This window comes from Sceloporus occidentalis, unplaced genomic scaffold, assembly GCF_023333645.1.
Source record: "Sceloporus occidentalis isolate IW3139 unplaced genomic scaffold, rSceOcc1.0.p SCAF_9, whole genome shotgun sequence".
Taxonomy (NCBI): Eukaryota; Metazoa; Chordata; class Lepidosauria; order Squamata; family Phrynosomatidae; genus Sceloporus; species Sceloporus occidentalis.
In genome coordinates, this window is record NW_028316989.1 from 30,249,654 (window position 1) to 30,274,934 (window position 25,281).

The 25,281-nt window shown below is 39.4% G+C and overlaps 2 protein-coding genes across 7 annotated transcripts; one reads left to right on the forward strand and one right to left on the reverse strand.

Annotated features, from left to right (window-relative positions):
• The first annotated feature begins 245 nt into the window (after positions 1–245).
• On the forward strand, positions 246–14,121 carry DNAJA4 (DnaJ heat shock protein family (Hsp40) member A4). Of its 3 annotated transcripts, none has more exons than XM_089538445.1 (8): positions 246–426; positions 5,143–5,280; positions 8,438–8,615; positions 10,104–10,208; positions 11,149–11,376; positions 11,882–12,112; positions 12,926–13,026; positions 13,375–14,121. In XM_089538445.1, exons 2-8 carry the CDS (start codon positions 5,149–5,151, stop codon positions 13,588–13,590), a joined length of 1,191 nt encoding a protein of 396 aa, XP_089394571.1. In that variant the 5' UTR covers positions 246–426; positions 5,143–5,148; the 3' UTR covers positions 13,591–14,121. The 3 variants fall into 3 exon arrangements, with proteins under 3 accessions (XP_089394571.1, XP_089394572.1, XP_089394573.1); XM_089538446.1 differs by lacking the exon at positions 246–426 and adding an exon at positions 1,782–1,888; XM_089538447.1 differs by lacking the exon at positions 246–426 and adding an exon at positions 1,897–1,982.
• On the reverse strand, positions 14,091–24,594 carry SKIC8 (SKI8 subunit of superkiller complex). Of its 4 annotated transcripts, none has more exons than XM_089538450.1 (11): positions 24,509–24,594; positions 23,173–23,255; positions 23,060–23,087; positions 21,755–21,860; positions 19,276–19,448; positions 18,008–18,156; positions 17,671–17,764; positions 16,720–16,813; positions 15,959–16,051; positions 14,412–14,490; positions 14,091–14,315 (listed from the first exon to the last, which is right to left on the reverse strand). In XM_089538450.1, exons 2-11 carry the CDS (start codon positions 23,182–23,184, stop codon positions 14,226–14,228), a joined length of 918 nt encoding a protein of 305 aa, XP_089394576.1. In that variant the 5' UTR covers positions 23,185–23,255; positions 24,509–24,594; the 3' UTR covers positions 14,091–14,225. The 4 variants fall into 4 exon arrangements, with proteins under 4 accessions (XP_089394576.1, XP_089394574.1, XP_089394577.1 ...); XM_089538448.1 differs by lacking the exon at positions 24,509–24,594 and adding an exon at positions 24,427–24,485; XM_089538451.1 differs by lacking the exon at positions 24,509–24,594 and adding an exon at positions 24,237–24,352.
• Positions 24,595–25,281: the final 687 nt, after the last annotated feature.

The following is a 25,281-nucleotide window of genomic DNA, read 5'->3' on the forward strand; positions in this document are numbered from 1 at the left end:
AAGGGCAGGGTATAAATACAATTATTATTATTATTATTATTAGGGCTGGCTGAAGAGCAGAGTATAAATACAATAAATTATTATTATTATTATTATTATTATTATTAGGGCTGAAGGGTGGGGTATAAATACAATAACAAATTATTATGTGTTATTATTATTATTACTACTTGTGTTTATGCGCACCTGCAGTTAATGCATTATTTCTTGCTTTGATTTAAGCAGTAAATCAAAGCAATGGAATCCAAGGAGGACAAAAAACCTCATGCACCGTCCGCAGAGGATAGAAAATCCAATGGACAACCTGGAGATGAAAGTAAATCTGGCGGCAATCCCACCGAGGACAAGGAACCGAGTGCGAATTCCACAGAGGACAAACCAAAGGAAGGACAGTCCACCGAAGAAAAGCAAGCTGGAAGCAATGCAGTAAGATGGCCTCCTTTTAAATGAGTATATTATATAATATATAATATATATAATATACTCATTTATGAATATATACGCAGTTAAAGAAATAAATAATAATAATAATAATTTATTTATTATTCATTTATTATTTCTTTAACTGAGTATTTATTCATTCCTAATAATTATGAATAATAAATTTATTTATTATTTATTTATAAAATTACATGTGTTTATTTAAACAAATCAAATGTTTTTATTCGTAAGCTGCCTTGGGTCCCTTTCTGGTAGAAAGGCAGCATAGAAAATGAAATGAAATAATAAATGAATGAATTTATTATTTTTTTAACTCAGTATATGTTCATCCCTAATAATTATGAATAATACATTTATTTATTTATATTTCGTTTTTGTGACGCCTTTCTTTCAGAAAAGGAGTATATATATATATATATATATATATTCATTTATTATTTTTTTAACTGAGTATATATTCATCCCTAATAATTATGAATAATAAATCCATTCATTTATTTATTAGAATCATAGAATCATTTTTAAAAAATGAAATAAATAAATAATAAATGAATGAATTACATTTTATATCGCATATATTTTATGTGATTTTTATATAGAGACATTTAAACCGTTTGAATTTTATAACCATTTTAAAGTTTTTTATCTCTGGGGAGAAAGGCGGGATATAAATTAAATAGATAGATAGATAGATAGATAAAAATACATTAAATAAATATATTAAATAAATAAATTAAATAACATAAATATATGAAATAAATTAAATAACATAAATAAATTAAATATATGAAATATATGAAATAAATTAAATAAATTAAATAAATTAAATAACATATTGCAATCGTGGAAATGACCGTTGCAAGCTTGGAAATAAGGTTGCAAAATTGGAAACTGCATTGCAAAATAAAATTAAATAGATTTTATATATATATATATATATATATATTGCTAATTAAATTAAATGCAACAATTCCTTTTGCCTATAAAGAGTAATATTGCTGCGCAATGGATGAGTCAGCATTACTGCTTCCTGGGGGACACCTGAGGACAGGGCGAGCGCCACTGCGCCTGCGCGTCAGGGGCAAGGCAAGCCCTATCCATCAAAACCCCGCCCCCTTCGAACGCGGCGGGCGTTGCTTAGCGACGCCGCTCGAACGTAGAGGAGGGACTCCAAACTCCCTGCCGTCCTTAACCACGCCCCTTTGTCCTATTTTCACCTCGCTCCGATTGGCTCCGTCGCTCCTCCCCGCCCTTGAGCGATAACCGTCGCATCCAGACTCTTCCAGAACCGGCCGTGACGTCACGGCAGCGGTGGCTATAAAAGGTCCTGAGATGGGCGGGCGCTGCGTCAGTTGCAGCAGGTAGAGGCAGCGGAGGGGCGGGAAACCCTATAGAAGGCGGCAGTAGCGAAGGCGACTAGCAGGGGGCGCCTCCTCTTTCTCTTCAGGTGGGAATAAAAAGTAACTTATCGCCCAGGAAAGTAACTTCTCTCGCAAAAACAACGAGGAACGTCTTCAGCCACGTTTGGAATTAGATTCTCTGTGGGTTTTGTGTTGTAAATAATGGGGAATAAGCAAGGAATTAGTAGAGCATCCTCTCTAGGAATGTAACTAATGTAACTAGTTTTTCTTTAACTAATGTAATTTTCTAGCTTCTCTCTCAGAAACAAGCAAATAATAATGGCAAATAAGGAAGAGATTACTAATGTAATTCCTAACTAATAATGTAATGGAATTCCTAACTAGGAACTAATGTGATTTTTAATTAATGCAATTCCTAAATAATAACTAATGTAATTCCTAATAACGAGTATAATTTCTAACTAATGTAGTTTCTAACTAAGAGCTAATGTAACTTGTAACTAAGTAATAGCTAGTGTAATTCCTGACTAATAGCTAATATAATTTCTAGATAATGTAATTCCTGAACAATAGCTATTGTGATTTTTAACTAATGTAATTCCTGAGTAATAACTAATATAAATTCTAATAACTAATGGCATTTCTACCTTATCGTGACTGATAACTAATGTAAATCCTAATTAATAATTAATTAATTCTGAATAATAGCTAATCTTAATTTCTAACTAATGTAATTCAAGACTAATAACTAATATAATTACTAGATAATGTAATTCCTGATTAATAACTAATTTCTAACTAATGTAATTTCTAACTAATAACTAATCTAGTTTCTAACTAATAACTAATCTAGTTTCTAACTAATAACTAATCTAATTTCTAACTAATAACTAATCTAGTTTCTAACTAATAACTAATCTAATTTCTAACTAATAACTAATCTAGTTTCTAACTAATAACTAATCTAATTTCTAACTAAAGTAATTCCTGACTAATAACTAATCTAATTTCTAACTAATATATAATCTAATTTCTAACTAATGTAATTCCTGACTAATAACTAATCTCATTTCTAACTAATAACTAATCTAATTTCTAACTAATGTAATTCCTGACTAATAACTAATCTCATTTCTAACTAATAACTAATCTAATTTCTAACTAATGTAATTCCTGACTAATAACTAATCTCATTTCTAACTAATAACTAATCTAATTTCTAACTAATGTAATTCCTGACTAATAACTAATCTCATTTCTAACTAATAACTAATCTAATTTCTAACTAATGTAATTCCTGACTAATAACTAATCTCATTTCTAACTAATAACTAATCTAATTTCTAACTAATGTAATTCCTGACTAATAGCTAACATAACTAATAACTAATGCAATTTCTTGAGCCACAGCTAGAATTATGTTCCCTATTGGCATTGTACTATAAATGTGGCCAAAAAAAACAACCACCATGAATTAATTACTAATGTGTTAAGGTAATATATTGCAAGTCGAAATACATCTATGTATACATAATATGCAAGATGATAGAAATTAATTGTGTATGTCATGCAATGTAATATATCGCAAATAGAAATGTAACTAAGGGAGACTGTAATGGGAGGAAATAATGAAATATGTTTACTTTTTTCTCACTTTTGTAACCTTTTTTTAATTATAATAATGATAGTAACAATACAGCGAACGGAAATAAGTAAGAGAATATAACTATAATTACAGTTACGAACCGAGGCTGTGTCCAGTTAATGAACAACGAGAGCCACAAATTAAGATGTCTTTCTACGTTTTGTTTCCATCGCCAAACTGAACATCAGTATAAGAAACATCAGTCGCATCCCAAGTGTTTAATTTGCTACTTTGTAATCCGTTGTTGTTGTTGTGTGTTGTGTGCCTTCGAGTCATTCCCAACTTAAGGCGAAACCTATGGCGAACCTTTCGTGTGGCTTTCTTGGCAGGTTTCTTCAGATTTGAGCATCTGGGGACAGCAGGGCCCATCGTCCCCAATCGTGGCATGCACTAGCGGCCGCTAGTTGTGCTGCCATTTGGGAACAGGATTTGAGGTCCTGCGTTTTCCCATATCCGTATGGTAATAGAAATACATCTACATATAAATAATATTCAAGTCCCATTGTCCCTAATGGCAGCATGATGTGCACATGGTCGCTGGGGTGTCTGCTTGCACGCTCCCCCATTGGGGATAATGGGGCTTGCTGTCCACGGATGCTCAGATCCGCAGATTGCAAGCCTGCGCATGGCAAGGTCCCACTGTATACAAGTTGAGTCCCTTATCCCAAAATGGGAATGGAAGCGTTTTGGATTATGGGTTTTACTTTGGAATAATTGTACAGTATTTACATATACAATGGGCCCTTCCTTTATGAGGGATATCTGTTCCAGATCCCCCCAAATAAGGGGAATGCCGTGCATGCTCTCACCTCATTGAAAACAATGGGGTGCGTGTGCCATACACTTTGTTGTCATGCGGCTTCAGCCTAAGCATGGAGCCACCCATATATGGTGTGGGCGCACTGTATGTACCTAATGAGCGCCAGCGTGCCCTAGTGGTTTGAGTATTGGTCTATGACTCTGGAGACCAATGTTCGGTTCCCAGCTCAGCCATGAAACCCACTGAGAGACCTGGGGAAAGTCACACTGTCTCAGCCACCTCAGGGAAGGCCTCCTCTGAACAAACCTTGCCAAGAGAACCCTTTGATAGGTTTGCCTGAGGGTCACCATAAGTCGGAGACGACTTGAAGGCGCACAACAACAATGAGCGTAGTGAGATAACTTGGAGATGGGACCCAGGTCTAAACATTGGATGCATTTGTTTCGTGTGCACATTATACACATAGCCTGGAAATAATTTGATACAGTACTTTTAATAATGTTGTGAAGGAAGCATTGGTTCACCTCTATTCTCTCATCCATCCAGCCTTTAGTGTGAGCACAAACAGTGATGTCTGCTTGAATTTTGTAAGCTGTTTGGCATTGTTTCCCTTTGCTCCATCCTTTACATCCTTTGTTAAGTTTTACCCTCGACTTATCCATTGGTCATATCAAAAGCCACAATTTTGGCCCCAAAATCTGTCCTTGACTTATATGTGAGGTCTGCTTGTAGTCGGGTATATGCGGCAAGCGTTTTGTTGCCTGAACATTGTTAACCACATATTTGTTATATAAAATCGCTTTATTTCAGTGTAAGTTTGGAGAGAGACTTCAAGGGTGGGACGCAGTTCAGCTGATGGAATGGCGGCAAAAGGTTGGCAGAGAAAAATCTGAGCTTTTGGCTTACTCCACGTGTTGCTTTTTCCGTTCTTTCAGGCCACCATGGTGAAGGAGACGGACTACTACGACACCTTGGAGGTGAAGCCCAATGCCACCTCCGACGAGATCAAGCGTGCCTACCGCAAGCTGGCACTGAAGTACCATCCGGACAAGAACCCCAGCGAAGGCGAGCGGGTACGAATTCGGGATTCAGGCGGGAAAGCTGTGTATGGCTACCGCAGGATGTGTTTGGCTGGAAAACCAACCCAGAGCTAAGGCTGAACAACTTTATACGGCGGGTCCTTGCTATCCGCTGGGGTTTGGTTCCTGGACGCCCCGTGGATAACAAAATCCATGGGTGCTCAAGTCTCATTAAATATAATGGCACAGCAAAATGGTGTCCCTTATATGAAATGGAAAATTAAGGTTTGCTATTTGGAGTTTATGCTTTTAAACAATATTTTCAAGCTCTGAGTGCTTGAATCCGTGGATAAAAAATATGTGGATAAGGAGGACCGACTGTCTTCTGGTTGTTAATCGCATTCCATGTATTATTAATCCGTATATATGGTACAGTACATACTCATGTATAAGTCTAGAAACGTAGGTAAAAAAATTGACCCAAAAAAACCTGAGTCGACTTATCCATGTATCTTAACTGTTATTTAAAAGAAGGAACCATCTGGTGAAAAGCAAGAGTATAATATGTGAAGCACTGGCTCCCTTTACTTTCTCATCTATCCAACCTTGAGAGTAAGCGCAAAGAGTTATGTCTGCTGGAATTTTATAAGTTCTTTGACATTGTTTTGCTTTGCTTCATCCTTTAGATCTTTTCTATATGCCCCTAAATTTTACCCTAGACTTATCCAAGGGTCATAGCAGAATCCATAATTTTGGCCCCAAAACTTGCTCTCGACTTATACATGAGGTCGACTTACAGTTGAATATATATAGCCCACAGATAATCATGTAAGAATCAAGCATATAAGCGTTGCACCAGGACAGTTAGAGCAGTCTGAAACTGGATTATTTCTGTAGCATGTTTTGGACCTTAGATTGTTTCTCACAGTTCAGGGGCCCAAATTCAACCCCCAACACTGTTGTTGAAATACATATTTTACCCCTTACTTCAGTTTTATTATTGTTGCTTGTCCAGGGAAACTCTTTGGCGGTTGTTTCTGATCTGCCTCCTCTGCCACACTGTTCTTTACAATATGCAAACTCTGCCACTTCGCCCTGTTTGTAAAGAAATGCAGCTCATAGTTGTTGTTGTTTTGTGGGTTTTTCTGGCTAGGTGGCTGTGTTCTAGAAGGGTTTGTAGAAATAAAACTCTTCTAGAACATGGCCTCGTAGCCCCCAAAACCCACAAAAAACTATGGATCCCGGCCATGAAAGCCTCCGACTCCACAAACGTGGTTCACTCTGGATACTAGAAAATACTCTTTTCAGATGGCCCCTTCTAAATAATGACTGCTTAAATTCTATCATTACTGTTCTCCACTGTGTAGTGTCCATAGGAAACCAAGAAAAAGGAGTTTGGAGATTAACGGATAGACATAAAGGAATAATGCATGCAGTATTCTTTCCCATGTGTCTTGCGAAGAATCCCATTTTGGGAGAAAGATGGAATATGAGGGAAAACAAACTCAGACTGAATCCAGAGAAAACGGAGGTACTCGCGATAGGTACCCCAAGTCCAGGGATGGGGTTTTGTCACCCAGTCCTCGATGGGGTCACATTTCCCCTAAAGGACGAGGTTCGCAGTTTGGGAGTACTCCTGGATCCGTCCTTACAATTGACATCCCAAATAGTGCTTGGTATCAGCTTCGGTTGATACGCCAACTGTGTCCCTACCTGGACCGAAAGGACCTTGAAGCAGTAGTACTTGCACTGATAATCTCTTGGTTAGATTTCTGCAATGCGCTCTACTTGGGGCTACCCTTGTACCAAATTTGGAAGCTTCAGTTGGTTCAAAATGCAGCAGCCAGATTGGTCACTGGAACATCTAGGTTTGACCATATAACACCAATACTGAAATCTCTTCACTGGCTGCCAATTAGCTTCCTGGTGCAGTACAAGGTGTTGGTTATTACCTTTAAAGCCCTACTTGACTCGGGCCAGAGTTACTTGCGGGAGCGCTTCTCCCTACATAATCTGCCCTGCACTCTCAGAACATCAGGGAAGTTCTTACTAGAATATTATAATACCAGGTTAATGGCAATTTCACATAGGCATTCACTGCCGCGGCCCCAAGATTATGGAATGACCTACCGGAAGAGATCCGTCTCATTACTATCTTAGAGGCCTTTAAGAAGGCACTCAAAACGGATCTCTTCCGGCGAGCTTATCCACTGAATTCCATATTAAAAAGGTTATGACGACTGCTCTTCCTTGACTCTGATTGTTGGCTAATGGACGAATTGTAATTTTTAGAGAACTAATAGGAATTCTTAGTAAATTCAGTGTTAGTATTTTATTGTTGTATTGATTGTAAATTGTACTATGTGTCTTTTTAAGGTTGTAATCCTGCCTCGATCTATGGGAGAGGCAGGAGGTATAAATAAACTATATTATTATTGTTATTATTGTTATTATTATTATATAAATCCAGTAAATAATAATAATAGGTTTAATTTATATCCCGCCCTTCCAAAAGGGTCGATGCAGATTACAACATAAATAAAATACATAATTACATACATAAGTTGATACATATATCCCCATATCCCCCATCCTTAAACTAGTCCACGTAATTACAGAAAGAAAAACAACATTATAAAACAGTTACAATCCTATTAAAATAATAAAATAAGAGCAGTATGTGGTGGAGCAGAAATAAGTTTTAAGATAGGTTGGGAACTAGCACCCCTAAAATGATGGCTATCTCTGAGCACTGGCTTTGGTTTCTGGGCTGATGGGAGTCCAGTAATATCTGGAGGGCGACCCAAAAATGTTAATATTGCCATCCTTCCCAGAGTCTTCCTCTACACTAAACAAGGTTACTGTCCTTTATTTTCAGTTGCCTTAGAAGCCTGGTGTTAGGCATAAAAGAGGTACATAAGCAAAATCAATTGGCAGTTGTTGCTTGGGCGTGTTGCAACAAGCGAGTACATCATTTGTTTGGAATGAGTAATAGGACACTGGGTGAGCCTGGGAGACAATATGGTTCCGTAGAGTTAAACTGGTAAAGGAGTTCTTATCCCATATTCAATTGGTTTAAACTCTGCCTATTTTAGCACGAGGAGAACGTTGCTTATGCAGTTAGCAGCATATGCACCAGTCTGTCTTAGTTGATATTTGGAAATTTATTTGCTAGCCAATTTTTTAGAGGATCTTTTTTTCTTTTTCTTAGTTTAAGCACATTTCGCAGGCTTACGAAGTTCTCTCAGACCCAAAGAAAAGGGACCTCTATGATCAGGGAGGGGAGCAAGCCCTTAAAGAAGGAGGAAGTGGCGGCAAATTCACTTCACCCATGGACATCTTTGACATGTTCTTCGGTGGTGCAGGCCGAATGGGTAGAGAGAGAAGAGGTATGCCTTTGTGTGTGTGTGTGTGTTATTTAATTACACCTTTTCAGTTCTACTGTTTGGGACAAAAATGCAAAGGGGAGGATAGAATTGTGTCCAGAAAGTAAGATACATACAGGTTGACTATCCTTTATCTGGTGCATATAGTGGTACAGCCCCATTTACTTACAGTCCCATGAGGATCCTTCGTATGACTTTGAGGACTGTGTAGTCAGTTTTCAACTGTAGTAAGCATTGTAAGTTAGGTGCTGCCCTCTGGTGAATGTGATAAGTAAACAGCCTTCTTCACAACTTCAGAACTGGAGAGAGAATTGGATGTTGTCCAGTTATCTGATCATCCACAGTGCTTCTTCCCCAGGGCCAGAGCTGGGAAGGTAGTTGAGTCTGCGTCTGTACTGGGGAAATAATCCAGTTTGACACTGCTTTAACTGCCATGGCTCAATGCTGTGGAATCCTAGGAAGTGTAGTTTGGGGAGAGACATTTACGCTTCTCTGTCAGAGAGGTCTCAAAAAATACAATTTAAAATAAGTTTAAAATAAACTACAATTCCCTGAGTTCCATAGCGTTGAGCTGTGGCAGTTGAAATGGTGTTAGACTGGATTATTTCTGCAATGCAGATGCAGCCCAAGGAATGTTTTGAGAGCTACGGATCAGTCACATCAGAGACAATATGATTTCATAGAGTTAAACTGGTACAGGATTTCCTTGTCATATTATCAAATTCCTTTGCTTCTTCCAGTTGGTCTGCTTTTTTCCAGAGCAAGAAGCTTCAGGCTTAAGGCAGTGCCTGTACCTGTATCTGTTGACATTGTGACCCAATAATGCAGTCTTATGAGGTCTGACCTCAGGGTGAGGCCAAGCAAGGCAGTAGTAATTGTTCCCTTCAATGCGAATATTAACATTTCCTGAGTTGGGTGAACTGGGAGGTACTGTGTAGCATCCTGCCTTGTCTGCAGTTCTGCCTTTTTGCCACTTTACGTGACGAAACTGCTGCAAGATGCCTTCTATTCTAAAAGTGCATACTTGGTAACATGTGGTAAGGGCAAAGTTAGTATTGTTTTGTCCTGTTGTGGCATTATCAATGATTTAAAACACAAAAATAGAAAAGCTGGCCTTGTAGCCGACTTGAGAAATCCTGAGAAAATCTATTCTTTTAAGAACAACAGCAGTGCCATATTCTAGGAGCATTTCTCTTTTTGGAACTGACAAACAACGTTGTGCTGCTCCAGGTTGGAGAGTGGCTGAGGAGGTTTCAATCAATCAATCAATCAATCAATCAATCAATAGTTTATTCGGTCATTGACCAGTATAAAATATAATAAAAAATATAAATACTGAGATAATGATATGATCAAAACAGTACAATTATTGGAACAAAAGTCAGAAGGGCAAAATCAGAGGCTGATGAGGTTTGCAAGTAGGAGGGCTGAAAAACTTGACATTCATTTCAGAAACCATGCTTAATGAATCTAATTTTTCCTTTTCTTAAGGGAAGAATGTTGTCCATCAGCTAAGTGTAACCCTTGAAGACTTGTACAATGGAGCTACAAGAAAACTGGCGCTTCAGAAGAATGTAATTTGTGACAAATGCAAAGGTAAATGACTCATTGAGTTGAACATTTCATACAGTCCAATTTAAAAGCAAGAGGTGTCTTAATACATAAAAGTCAAGCAGAGTAATTTTGTGTGTGGCTTCATTAAGAGCTACTTAACACTGTTCAGTGACCCATTTTTAAATCTTAACATCAGGCGTATGTCACAGCTTTCGTATTTGTGAAATTCCAGCTAATCTACATTATCCTAAACTGGCTCATGAACGTAAGGTTTGAAGAAGCAAAAAACCTGTTCTGCTGGAATGTGGTGTCTAGTTAAAGATTGTCTTTTCTGTCACAGGGCTCTGTCTGAAAAGCTAAATCTAATAACCAGATTCTATCGTTAAAAGAAATTGGTAATCTTTTTTATTAAAAAAAAATCCCCCAAACCTGATTGAAAGCAGGTCACAATCCTTTAAATACTGTGCATCCCTCAAATCCTTAACATAGATATAGGGGGTATATGCATGCCATAGTCACCAGATGGGAATATTCCCAGTTTTATTTTAGTATTTTATGTATAGTATAGCTTGAGTAACCCTTATCAGGAAGTCTGAAATACTTCAAAGCCCAAAGCTTTGTTTATGGGTGGCTGAGGTAGTGAAACCTTTGCTTTCTGATGGTTTGGTGTACTTTGTTTCATGCACAAAGTTATTAAAAAATAAAGTATAAAATTACCTTCCAGCTACGTGAATGAGGTCTACGTAAAACAAATGGAGTTCTTGTTTAGACTTGGGTCCCATATCCGAGCTTTCTCATTAGGTATATTGGAAATACTCGAAAATTTGAAACACTTTTGGTCCCAAGCATTTTGGATAAGGGATACGCAGCCTGTATAAGAGAAGATGCCCTCATTCTGCATGCTTAATTTGAGGTCTGTGTTCTGCTGTTGGCCTGTGCAAGCATACAGAATTAACAAATATGTATGTATTTCCTTCCCAAGGTTATGGCGGGAAGAAAGGGTCCGTGGAAAAGTGCCCCACATGCAAGGGAAGAGGAGTGCATGTGATCGTTCAGCAGATTGGGCCTGGCATGATGCAGCAGATCCAGTCTGTCTGTCCAGAATGTAAAGGTCAAGGAGAGAGGATAAATCCCAAAGACCGGTGCACCGTCTGCAATGGCAACAAGGTGGTTAGAGAGAAGAAGATCATTGAAATGCACATTGACAAAGGTAAGAAGCGGAGTGCCATCCCTGTTATCTCCGTTAGCCAAGCAGTCTGTCGCTCGGTTTCTGTGGGAAATTACCCACCCGCCTTACATGGGGCAGAGGAGTGTCATGGAAGGGTTTAATTGGCATCAGGAAGAAATCGCAGTGATCATCTATTTCAGGAGGTTTGGTTATTCAAGTTACTGCATGGTGGAAGGGAGCTTGAGAGGCCCCAGGGATGGAATCATTTTTGCTCTTGCTTCTGATTTAAATGAAAAGCACGAGATATTTTAACGGTTGAAAGGGTGCTTCCAGAATTCACATCTGAACCTCCGTTCCATAGAAGTTATGACCTCAAAAGGTGGCAGCAACCAGTGACAGAGCTAGCGGTGCCTGGATAATTTTATCATTTTTAGAACTTTGGCAAGTGGTGGGCTTCAACCCTCAACTCCAGTTTCATTAGGAGAATGTGTAAAATTATTTCATTCTTTGTTTCACTGATTCGCACGCAACATTCCTGTCTTGATAGGCATGAAAGATGGGCAGAAATTAGTGTTCCATGGAGAAGGGGACCAAGAGCCCAACTTGGAGCCTGGGGATGTCATCATTGTGCTGGATCAGAAGGACCACCCGGTATTTCAGAGGAGGAGCCACGACTTACTCATGAAAATGAAAATTCAACTGACAGAGGCATTGTGTGGCTTCAAAAACAGAATCGATACATTGGATAACAGAGTCCTTGTAGTAACATCTCAACCTGGCAAGTTTGGCATCTGCTTTGCTTTTTTAATGTCATTTGTGAGTTTTATTCGAAGTGGGGAGGGTATGCATGCAATGCAAAACAGTGTCTCAGCATCATGTACATAAGCAGGAAAAGGCCTTAGCAAAGCCATGGGTTCATGTTCTTCTCCCCAATTCCCATGCAACCAGGAGAAGAAATAAGCCAGCAGTTTCATTTGAATTCTACCAACAGCAACGGTGGTTTAAAATAAATCCAAAGTAAATCCAGTCAAAATCAACCAATGACAAGCATGGTGGGATTATTGTTTCTTTAGCTTGGGTTGTTTAGTAAATACATTTATTTAAAACCCCAGGTTTGCCCATAATGACAAGCCAGGAGTTGGGCAAAGTGATACTCATTGTTGGTTTATAGTATAAAACTACCGTATGCTTTTAGGCAAACACATCCTTTAAGAAAAAAGAATGATTCTAAAATAACCAAATCATCTATATTTTATATAACTGTTTGCAGCCCTAAAGGCAGAGAAAAGGGAATGGATATGATAAAGAAACTGAAAGGCATGAGTTAGTGTTCAGCTTATCTGGCTGTGTGTGTTAACAGGTGTTTTCGTTCGTCAGTCTGTAACTCCAAAATGTTAAACCAGTTCCAAGCTAAGGTCTCTGTAGGGTCTTTTATGAAATAGTCAAGACTGATTTCAGCTTAACAGAGTATTCATTTATATTTTTTTCCATTTAGATATGAATACCAAACTCCACAAGCCTTTTTGTATCCATACCTGCTTAAAGAGTGAGTGTTTCTATGACTTAATATATGTAATTGCCTTTCAAACAGGTGAGGTGATAAAACATGGAGACATCAAGTGCATTGTAAATGAAGGCATGCCAATTTACAAATCTCCATTGGAAAAAGGTTGCCTGATCATCCAGTTCCTTGTAAGTAAAGCCTCACATCCCTTCCCATTGGTGCTTCTGGTATTGGAGGTCTGAAAGTGGATTCTCTGAGATTAAGCATAATAATAATAATAATAATAATAATAATAATAATAATAATAATAATCTCTACAGGCATTACTAGAGTGACTGTTGTTCCAGACTCTGGAGGTGAGGGTTACTTAGAACAGCAGTTCCCAAACTTTGGTCCTCCAGGTGCTCCAGAATCCCTGAGTATTGGCTAAGCTGCCCGGAGCTTCTGAAAGCTGAAGTCCAAAACACCTGGAGAACCAAAGTCTGGGAATCACCGATTCAGAACATGCTCCTGACATTTTCCCTGTTCTACTGCAGGTTACATTCCCAGAAAACCAGTGGCTCGCCCTGGATAAGCTACCTCTGTTAGAAGCTCTCCTTCCTCCTCGGGAAGAAGTAATGATTTCAGATGACATGGATCAAGTCGACCTGGTTGAATATGATCCCAAAGAGCGGCCTCACTGTAATCACGGGGAGGTCTGCGAAGAGGACGAAGAAAGCCCCCAAACTGGGGTGCAGTGCCAGACATCCTGAACCACAACTGTAACAGACTCTAAGGTTACAGCTTCAGGAATGGATCTGCAAAGGTTTTTAAAGCCTCTTTCCAAGTTCTGCACAATGAGTTACTGTATATTTATTTTTGTAATGACTTCCATATTTAAGGGTTTATGTAAAACATGAGCATGTGTAACTTAAGAATTGCGTGTCCTGCTGCTTGATTGAGTAAAACACTTTCTATTACTGTAAAGAAATGCTTGAGGCAGGGAATGCTTCCTCTACTACTGTATGATTGAAGTATTTCTTCAGATTAAAATTTGAAAGGACCATTCTCATTAAAATAGGATTTGTATTTTCTTTTTCCTCAGCCAAGCACTGAGAATAGTTCTTTATGTACTTTTCAGATCCCATCTGAAATGATACACACTGTTTGTTAAACACTTCTCACAGACAGCATATTTTAATGGAAATGTTTTTATTGCATCCTGACAGTATTTGTAATTTTTTTTAAACATACATAAACAGCACAGTTCATATTGTATTTGATTAAAATGTTTCTTTTCAAAATCTAAATGTTTCGCGCACACAAAAGAAATCCTGAATTACCAGGACACTTGCTAACATGCTACATACATACAGTCTTCCAGCAATCCACAATAATCAAAGAACTATTAAATTGGACAGTCATAAATATGGATTTCTTGGTCATCACCAACAGAGACTATTTTTGAACCATTTCCATTGTACTGCACTCCCCAGACCTGTGAATTTGAAGAAAGACAAACCCACCGTGGGATTAGTGACCTCAGTGGGTTCCAATGCTGGAAAACTACTGAAGTAAAAGTGTCTTCATATACCTGATCCTGATGATCAAAGAAGGTATGAACGCAGGTTCTTGAAGGCACGTCCCACACTTTGACGGTTTTGTCTGATGAACTGGAAAATGCAACCAAGCAACATGAATTAGATTCATCCTATTTAACAACCAAGGCTATTACAACGAATTCTTCATGCATAGTCTAAACACTTGAGCAATCGGTATGTAGAGAGATCTTGTATCGCTTTTGAGACTAACCAAAAGAAAAGTTGGTAGCATGACCTGTCCTGTCCTCTCTTGCCAACTTCTTTTCCTTCAGTGATTCTCAAAGGTGCTACAAGATGTCTCTACAGACTTAACATGGCTATCTTTGAATTCTATCACTTGAGCAATGTAAAGCATCAGTTAGAAACCTGTGAACTGAAAAATGTTGGCTAGAATCCTGTTAAATGCAGTACAGTAGTGGTTGCACACCAGTGATGAGGGAAGGAAAACAAAATCTGCCATGTCTGACTAGATAAGTCTTAAGGCAGGGGCCAGGCTGTTGGATTTAAGACAAGCCTGTTGCTTTGGATTAACAGGACTATTCCTATGGAGGCCCAGAAAGATAAACATTTGGATGAACCTCTGTCATGCTTTCCTAATTGACGTGTTGTATTGTATATTTAACAGTGATGCAATGTATCAATATATTGTTAGGGGATCTGGAAGTAACAAATGCACAGCATCCCAAATCAAGCTTTTTTAACAGTAGCTTCTGTATACAGAAACAGTGCTCCAGATGCTGAACTGCAACTGCCAGAGTCGCACACCAGTAATACCTGGAGGGGCTGCATGATTCCTGCCCCTGTGCTAAAGCCACGTTTAAAGGTTTACTAAGTTACTTCTGGATCTTAAGACAATACATTGATAGATTTTCCATGGACCAGTTTTGCAATGTCCTGTCAAGTGGCTACGTCTTCTACTCCCCAAACCAACAAACGCTTAAGCATGCGCGGCTGGTATGAACAATCATCCCAAAGACCCAGTGCCCTTTCAAATTGTGCCATTATAGCTCGATAATCACTAATTGCCATAGCAATATTCTATGGGTTTTGTTGCCTGGTTAAGTCTTGCCATAACCCTGGCTCAGATATCTAAATACCTCACCCTAAAATGCAAACTCCACAATACTTTGCATTCTATTCTCTGGAGCAGCGGAAAACAAGCTTGCTCCATCCTCAGTATGACACCCCTTCAAATTCCTAAACAGGGCTTTTTTATATCACCCCTTAACTGTCTCTTCTCCAGGCTAAACATACCCAGCTCCCTAAGTCTCTCCTCATAGGGCATGTCTTCCATACAATATGACTGCATATTGTAGAAAGCCCCCCAGTTAACATCCCCATTGCACCAAGAAGTTCTCTGGATCTCTTTGAACCAGCCTCCACTGCTTAGCCTATCTGACTTTAACAGGTTTGTTGGGATGCAAAGCAAGGCAACTGGGCGTGTGGAGAAAAAGTGTACACTCTGTGTTCTTTAGAGGGAAAGTAGAATAAAAATAGAAACGTAACAAGCAGATCCAGGGAATATTCATATTTTACATACCTGGAAACAAAGTGGGTGTCGTCAGGACAGAAAGCGACATTTAATACCCAGGACGCATGGCCGCTCAGGGTGCCTGCCAAGTTTGCGTGTTGTCTGTGGGGAAAAAACAAATACTGGTTTAAAGGGGGGGGGGGGGACACCTGAGAGCAACTATCTTAGAGACATGTTTCAGGAGAATCTCCAGTTTTATAATGACAACTTAGTGAACAAGGGAACCTGGGAAAGGAACTAAAACAATTATAGGAGGAAATGTTACTTTGGTTTCTGAAGAAGAGCAATCTAGGCCTCTTTCCAACTTCACAGTTATAGCACTTTCGTTCCGCTGTCTTGCCTGCATCCTGTGGAATCCTGGGATCTATAGTTTAGCAAGGGACCTGAATCCCTAGTCTGAGAATTCGTAATACCATTTCCTAAGCTTCAGATCCCCAGATTCCACATGAAGGATCCACAGCAGTTAACCTGCAATCAAGGTGCTATAACTATAATTCAAAGAGACCAAAGAAGAAATAAGCAAATGCAGGGAGGATATCATAGACATGGTGCAGAAAAAGTGGAGAGGGGTTTCTCATAATATTAGAACTGCAGGGTCAGCCATTAAGTCTGAATAGTGGGAGATTTGGGACAAATAAAAATTAATAAAGGCATAGAGAAAATATAATTAAATTTTGCCATTTTCAACCACAAAAAGCAGCAATGGCTGCCAACTGGATCAGTTTCCCTTTTATGCCAGCTTTCCTTGGCACAGAAATCTTACCACTTACACATCATAAATCTTGATATAGCCATCATCGGAAGCGGTGACCAGCAACTGAGAGTCAGGGGAAAATGTTAAGGAACGGATAGGCATAGCATGGCCTGAAATACAAAATAATGTCACATTTTATCTGTTGTGTTTCTGGTTGTTTTATCAGGTTGTTTCTGACTTATGGCGATCCATTGGCAAGCCTACCATGGGGTTTTCTTGGATAGGTATCTTCAGAACGGGATTGCCCAATGGGTATCTGGGGCTGAGTGGGGATTTGAACTCTGGTCTCCCAGCATCCTAGTCCTACACTCAGACCACAACCCCATGCTGGTTTTCTCAGTCTGATCCATCACTATTTTAATATGATTACACCTTACACCAAAGGAGGGCAATTGCACAGTGGGCAGGAACCATCTTTCCTCCATCCATCCTGCAGTCCAAACCAGCATGTTTCGGCATGCTGAAAGTGACACTTCCAGCTGCCATTTTGGCTAATTTTTAGGCATTGCCCCCACCCCTTTTTTTGTTTAAGTTTGAGGATGTACTTTTTTGAGGTTTGGGCAGAATTTGGCCAGGTTTTTGACAACAAAAGAAAGCACACAAGAATTACCCTGAAAGAAAAATTTAAAAATTGGGGACAGGATTTTCTGGAGGGTCGCAAGGGCCATGCCTAAGTCTTCCATGAGCTACATGCCCACACTTTGCCCACCCTAGTCTTACACTGCCCCACATCTTTATGGGATCTGTCGCATACTATCCCAGCCCTCAAACAGACTGCTTGGCCACCGTCGCTCCTGAACCAGTTTGTCAATGTGTGGAAGAGAAGCCATTGTTAAGAAACCCATTAGATGAGTAAAGCAAAGTTTACTTCTTTCATCCCCCCCCAAAGCATCAGCTGGGAAGAGTCCCAGGTGAGGGAGTAGGATGGAGACATGCAATGATTCACTAATAACATTCAGAGCCTTACCTTCCAACGTATGCAGAAGTTTTCCTGTTGCAATATCAAAAATATTGATAATGCCATCTATAGCTCCGCTGGCTAAATATTTTCCATCTGGGCTCTGCAAGGAACACAGATCAGCACCGTTAATAGTTGCTTAAACAAAAGCAGTGGGAAGATAACATATCAGTTTTGTTCTGTATTTTTTAAAGGTATGGGGCTGCTGGATCATATGTTCCCTAGGCATAAACCTTAAAACTATTATAATGGAACAGCGTGTCTGCAAGTAATTTAATAATCAGTGATGGTAAAAGAAACCGTCTCAAGCACTTTTTAGATGACAACACACAGAGAAGATTCTTACATATGCAATACTCAAGATGAATTTGCCTCTGGTGTCCAAGGAATATTCTTTTTTTCCAGTCTCGACACCAAAAATGTTGACTTTCCCAATGTGACTGCCTGTTGCAACGTACTGGGAATCGGGTGAAAAAGCCAGTGACCAGGCATCCACTGCATCAAGGGAGGGAGGGGAAATGGTTAACATCCAATATCTTTACAATACAATGCCAACGTGTTCCTAGTTGCACAAGAAAGTGGAAGATTTGAACATGTCAGCTATCCCCCCACTCAGATTCAACTGCAATTGTCACAACTAACTTCAGCTGGATGAGGGCTATTTTACATACTGCTAACTATGGAATTTAAAATTCAGTTGACTTGGTCACTGAAGAGGAAATAGCAAATGAGTAGATCGGAAGAAACCCATTTAGCTCATGCCACCGGTGGGGAAAGGAAGGGAGAAATCCATAGGAATGCTGCCCTCTCAATACATTTTCCCTCATTCTCCAAATTTCTAGCATTGCAGGACTTAAAAGCTCAGTCGAACATTTAGAAACACATGCATCTGAAGAAGTAGACTCAAGCCCATGAAAGTTCATACTACTAACTTCTCTCTTTCAGTTAGTCTCAAAGGTGCTACAAGATCCCTCTGCATACTGATTTTCCAGACTAACATGGAAATGCCTTTGAATTTAGAAATGCTGTTTAGCCATCCAAAGCAAAGGGGCAGGCAAAGTGAGCAAGTGAAGGTGATCACAGCAAACGGAAGGGTTCTAGAAGTAAATGATTCTTAACGGCTCACTCTGCAGTGAAAGAAATTTGGGAACTGAAGGAAAATTTAATAAAGGGGAGAGAATCCTCCTGGAAGCCATGCCCTAATTTTGCCCTCCCCAGTAGCAACACTCTTGGAGAAACCCTTGTTCCACATACCCTTGAAATGTGTTTTGGATGGTTGAGAGATCCTCCAGAGCAGATAATGGGAAAGGCGTAAGGAGAGAAGAAAATCTCATTCCTCAAAGCTCTGATTCACCTACTGATCAACACTCAGATGCAAAGGATAAACACAACCTTAGCAGCATCTAGAGAGATTTTGTAGCACCTTTGAGACAAACTGGAAGAAAGAAGTTGGCAGCATGAGCTTTCCTAGACTTCAGTCTAGTTCCTCATCTGCTGCCGACTTTCTTCCAGCTAGTCTCCAAGGTGCTACAAGATCTCTCTAGATACTGATTCTGCAGACTAACACAGCTATATCTTTGAATATAACCTTAGCAGAGAATTTCCAAACTTCACCTGGTCCAGCGTCTATGGACTTGATCTGTTTGCCTGTATCTAAGTCCCAGATACGGATGTGAGCATCTAAAGAACTGGACGCTGCAACGGTTCCGGAGTGGCTAATGTCCACTGAAACCACACCCAGCTGATGGCCTTCCAGAGTCCACTTGAGGTCTAACTTTTCGTCGTTCCTTTGCAAAATAAAAGGAGAAGGAGAAAAGGGGGGGGAGGAAGGTGAGTAGTTCTCCCCCCGTGTCACACTGAGGAACACGTGCTGAAACTCAAAGTATTTCTCAATTTTGAAATAATTTTGGTTTTAATACTTTGTCGCCATCCCTTATCTGGTCCTCCGCTACTCACAAAATCCTAGTTGGAGGGGAATGCCAGGGCCACCTTGTCTAAACCCCTGCCAAGCAGGAATACCTATCTAAAGCACTCCTGAGGGATGGTTTAGATCCAATGCCCTTTTTAAAATATCTCTATTGATGGACGGTCCACCACCCTCCAAGGTAGTCCATTTTTATTATTTTATCCATTTCCATTCTGCCTTTCCCTCAAGTACTGGGACTCAAGGCTGCTTACAAAACATTAAAGCAAATTTGTTGTTGCGAGTTTTTGTTTCTGGCTTATGGCAAACCTATCACAGGGTTTTTTCTTGGCAAGATTTGTCCAGAGAAGAATGACCAAGGCAACCTGGAAATAAATTGCTATGATGAAAAACTTAGGAAACTGGATATGTTTAGCTTGGAGAAGACTGAGAGGTGACATGATAGATATCTTTCAATATCTGAAGAGATGCCATGTAGAAGATGGGGCCAGCTTGTTTTCTGCTGCTCTGCAGATCAATAGATTCACTAGAGTCAAATTACAAAAGATGCCACCGAAACATTAGGAAAAACCACTGTAAGTAGGTATTCCTGTATGGCCAGAGATTGAACTAAGGGGCCTTTGTGGTCCCTTCCAACTCCAAGACTATGAAATCTCTCAGGGATTAACAAAATAGGTCCTGCAGTATGTTAAGGAAGCCTTATATTTTTAAAGGTGTTTTTCTGGTTTTATTGTTAACATTTTTATCATATTTATTTATACCCTGCCTTTCTCCATAAACTGGAACTTAAAAATGAAAACAAGCACAAGATAGCTAAAAACATGCAAAAGACCAACACTAAAATAGCACTACACTAATCACAAAGTTAAAACTGTCTAAAGCACACAGTTAAAAATAGCAAAAAGCGGTTACAAAGAGTACACTTAAAACAATACAGAATACTTTCTTAAAAGCCCTTTCCTTAAAAACCTTTAAGGAATAATCCAGCAAGATTTCTTCCTCTCCACTGATAATCTATCAGCCTTCCCCAGCCAGATGTACTCAGCCAAAATCCAGTTAATAGTGCCAACTAGATTAGACTAACAGAATCAATGGGAACTTATTGTGTTAATACTCATGCAGTGCCACTAATTCAATTAATCTTGTTGGGACTAACAAATGGATTTAGGCCTTGGATTACCACTCTCGGCATTCCTGTGGCCACTAGTCATACTAACTGGGATTACATTTGGTGACCTGACATTTAAGGAAGGCTCTCTTTCTTCCTCTCATTCCCTCTTTCTCTATCCACATAAACATATATACTCATATCCCAACTCCAAATGTCTGTGCCCATTTATTCACAGAAAGTAAAGATATATCAGCAAATATTTGCTATGATGCTAAGGGAACCATTACAAGATCAAAATGGATGCATTCCCACTACAGAGCAAGCCACAGATCTATAGGAGTGCCTCAAACACACAGGCCTAGATTCTACATCATTTCAGCAAATAAATATGGAACAGAGTTGTGTTACACAGCCCCTAACATGAACATCAGTACAGTAAAACTATGTGGACCAAAAATAAATACATGCCTGACAACTCACTGTGAAACTGCATTGTCCAATGCACAAAGGCAATGCATGGAGGCATTCCCATTGTGTACTTTCATATGGCATTGCATGTGCAATGATGTCACATCCATCAGCTGAATGCAACAACTGCACAACTGCAAAATAACATCGCTACACTTGTGTAGCTCCTGTGTATGTCACTAACAGGATCCTGGACAGAGTGTGCTAGTATTCAGTCACTGCAAGCAGTAGAGAATCTAACGACTCTCAAGCTTTGCTCTGTAGTGGGTTTATCATGCTGTCTAGCAGCAAGGAACTTCCTTAGGGAAAGAATCCATATTTTTTTCTTGGCTTCTTTTGCTGGCTTTTTGGGAAGCAACAACTCCCCACCACCACCATGCAAAAAAGAGAGATGTTTTCTACAGCCAAACAACATGATAAATCAACCATGGAGCAAACCTCATGATTTGTTCAGCCATTCTGGCTGCATGCAGGAGCAATCAAGCAGAGCCATACTGTTTATTCCTGAAGAACTCCGACTTATCATACAAATGAACCATATTCCTGATTTCTTCATAGTTCAGTTTAACACCACCAAACTAGGAACTTACCACTTCCAGACTTTCACGAGGTCATCCAAGGAGCCGGAGATAACAGTCTCCGAGCCATCGTTTCTATTTCTTCCCCATGCAACTGACCAAATGGCATCATCGTGTGCTATGAAAAAAACATTTTGAAAGCACAATCCCTATCAATGCAGTCCCATCTGAACCAACACTCTGCTGAAGAGGAACCTAAAATGGGTTGATATGTGCTAACCCATAAATAAACAAATGCTTTCATCACTACTATTTGCGTATCCAGGTGCTAGGGTAACTCTTCCCAAAGAATAAGCTTACACTATGAAAGTGCATATTTTGTTTCCTACAATGCCAAGAGCTTAGGGAATAAGTCATGTAGTAAGAACTGGGGAATGGTTGCTTACCTTTCAGGAGGCTGTACATCACCAACTGATACCTACGCTTAGGTCCAGACTGTCTGAAAACCCTATCTTCCCTATCTGAAAGAATATATTGCCCCATATCAACCCGAAAGACCTCTAAGCTCTACAGGGGAAGGCTTTTTCTCGGTCCCACCACCATCATAGACTCACTTGGTGAGGACTTGAGAGAAAGCCTTCACTGTGGCTGCTTCCACAGGAGACTAGCCTGGCCCTTTCCCTGCTTTACTTTCACTAGCAGGCAAAGAGCTTTTTCAGTAGGGTTTTAACATGTAATTGTGCCCAGGGAGGCTTTTTATTGGGGCTGGGTGCTTTATTTATTTTATAACTTTCATAGAATCATAGAGTTGGAAGAGACCACAAGGGTCATCCAGTCCAACCCCATTCTACCATGCAGGAACTCTCAATCAAAATATCCTTAACAGATGGCCATCCAGCCTCTGCTTAAAGGGAAGGAGACTCCACTACACTCTGAGGAAGGAGTGTGTTCCACTGTCAAATAGGCTTTACTTTGGTATAGTTTTTAAAAATAATTTCATATTGTTTTAAATGTTACACTTTTAATATACAGTGGGGCCTCCTTATTAATATCTGATACATTTAAGCACCTGCAGACAGCAAGCCCCCATTGTCCCCAATGGCAGTGCATGCACGCAGCTATGCTAGCGCGTGCACACACACCACACCGCCATTGAGAAGAATAGGGCTTGAGGTTTTTGGCATCTCTGTGTGTGTGTGTGGGGGGGGGGGGGGTGATATTTCACTTTGCAGGAATATTGCACTTTCTATCACATAATATTTACAACGTAATGCTTAGAATTCTTTTAAAAGACCTTTTCTCTTTCATGCGCATAATTTGACAGCATTTTTTAAAAAAATATCCTAAACAATATACCAAAAAGTATTACATTCTCACCTTGTTCTTGCTTGAAGAGAATACTGTACTGGAAAGGGGGGGAAAGATAGACATCTGTGTTAGGAAGCAACAAAAGGCAAATCAGAAAATGAAACTAATCGTCATGTACTCACCTGAGTCGTCATTTCTTCATAAAAACCAAAGATGCATGGAAATGGTCGGATGAGGAAACAGGAGACGCTTGGTTTAGAAATCACTGCAAAAGGCAAAATAGGCAAATGGTTCAGTGAAGACGCAAGAACAGAGTAGACCTATTGAGTCTGTTGCTGGCTGGGAAGGCATTGTACTGCTTTTTAATGTTGTGAGCCACCCTGAGTCCCAGTTTTGGGGGAAGGACGGGATATAAATAAATATAGTAATAATATTAATAATTATTATTTAAATCCCGCTCATCCGAATGATCAAAGCGGTTTACATTAAAATAAACCAATAAAATACAATATCAATACAATTTCATATAAGAGCTTTATAACCCTAACCCCTTCCCTAACCCTCCCATTATAATAATAAGAAGGATAAATTGTTTCTCTGGCTATTTGGACTGCCTTGATTTTGTCTCCATTTTGTCTCCATTTACTAATATATACACGGTCTTTGTTTTTTTATATATATTTCTTTAGTCCAAGTTTTGAAAAGCGCAAATTTTCAGCGCTATATAAATAAAGCTTAATAATAAGCCTGAGGGCAGGGAACCGTCTAATTAAAAATCATAATTGTAAGCTGCTCTGATAGCCTTTAGGGCCAAAGAGCTGGGTATAAATACCATAATAATAATAATAATAATAATAATAACAACAATAATAATAAATTCCAGGATTCCATAGGATGGAGCTAGAGCGCTTTAAAAGTGGTGTCAAATTGCATTATTATTATTATTATTATTATTATTATTATTTTACAGTGTAGATGTACGCAAAACCTGGCTTGGAATAAATAAAAAATAATTTAAAATTAATAAAAATTAACAAACAAACAAAATAATAAATAAATAAATAAAAATAAAAATAACATAAATAATAAAATAAATAAAAATAATATAAACAAATAAATAATAAAAATAAATATAAATAATATAAATAAATAAATAAAAATAATAAATAAATAAATAAATAAATAAATAGAGCTTGGAGAAGTTACTTTTCCTCTGAAAGAGCAACAAGGGGAAAGGTCTATATACATGTCCCAACAAGTCATTCCCCCCCCCCCATTTGTGATACATGAATTGAAGGAGAAGGGAAACCAAGCTTTCTCTTCCTTGTTGCACCCCATTTTCAGCCCTCAAAGGCAGCTGAGGAGGGAAAATGGGGGGAGTTGCCATGGCAACGAGGCCTAGCAGGCCTCACTAAGCCTCGACTCCCATTTCTCACCCTCCACTCCCCGAAGCGCCCCCCCCCAAACGTTTATTTCCATTGCCCACCCCCCAAAAAACTCAGCCACAGGCATTCTCACCGTCCTATTCACACTTCCGGCGCCTTCTGATGACGTCAGGAAAGCGTCCGCCATAGAGAGACAAGAGCCTAGAGCGCCCTCTGAGCTCAAGGGAGGGAATTAAGTTGCTCTCTTCTGACACCTGCTGGTCAAGATAGGCACTGCAGCCCAGATTGGTTCTCTTCTAAGCAGCTGCTTCCATCCTCTCTACAAACACTGTGTGGCACCCATTGAACTGACATGGCTCCATGCTATGGAATCCTGGGATTTGTAGTTTGGTGAGATATCATTTAGCCTTCCTAGTGTCAGAGAGCTCTGGTGTCACAAATCCAAGGATTCCATAGGACTGATTCTGCAGTAGACATTAGACCCTGAGATGCATCTAAATAAATTAAATAAATAAATAAAATATAAATATAAATATAAATAAATAATGCATCTACACTGCAGAATTAATGCAGTTTGAAAACTCTTTAGCTGCCATAGAATCCTGGGATTTGTAGTTCGTTGTGTCACAAGAGCGCTCTGACAGAGAAGGCTAGAATGCCTTACCAAACTACAACCCCCTGAAGTCTGCATGGGAACATAGCACTTAAAGCGGCGTCAAACTGCATTAATTCTTCAGTGTAGATGCAGCCCAGGGTCTAATCTATACTGCAGGCTTAATGCGTTCTGACACTGCTTTAACTGCTTTAATTGAAGGCACACAACAACAACAACAACAACAGCAATGTTCCTTTATGCATGTATCCGAAGTGCTAGGGAGTCCTGGGATTTGTAGTTTGTCGCGGCGC

Excerpts from the sequence above, each read along its gene's own strand:
- DNAJA4 (XM_089538445.1), top strand. The coding sequence starts at position 5,149 with ATGGTGAAGGAGACGGACTACTACGACACCTTGGAGGTGAAGCCCAAT. Across the intron at positions 8,616-10,103 it reads AATGGGTAGAGAGAGAAGAG|GGAAGAATGTTGTCCATCAG; the intron begins GTATGCCTTTGT and ends CCTTTTCTTAAG. Across the intron at positions 10,209-11,148 it reads AATTTGTGACAAATGCAAAG|GTTATGGCGGGAAGAAAGGG; the intron begins GTAAATGACTCA and ends TTCCTTCCCAAG.
- SKIC8 (XM_089538448.1), bottom strand. The coding sequence starts at position 24,469 with ATGGAAATAAACGTTTGGGGGGGGGCGCTTCGGGGAGTGGAGG. Across the intron at positions 23,256-24,426 it reads GGCGCTTCGGGGAGTGGAGG|TGATTTCTAAACCAAGCGTC; the intron begins GTGAGAAATGGG and ends TGCCTTTTGCAG. Across the intron at positions 21,861-23,059 it reads TCTCTTCAAGCAAGAACAAG|CACACGATGATGCCATTTGG; the intron begins GTGAGAATGTAA and ends TTTTTTTCATAG.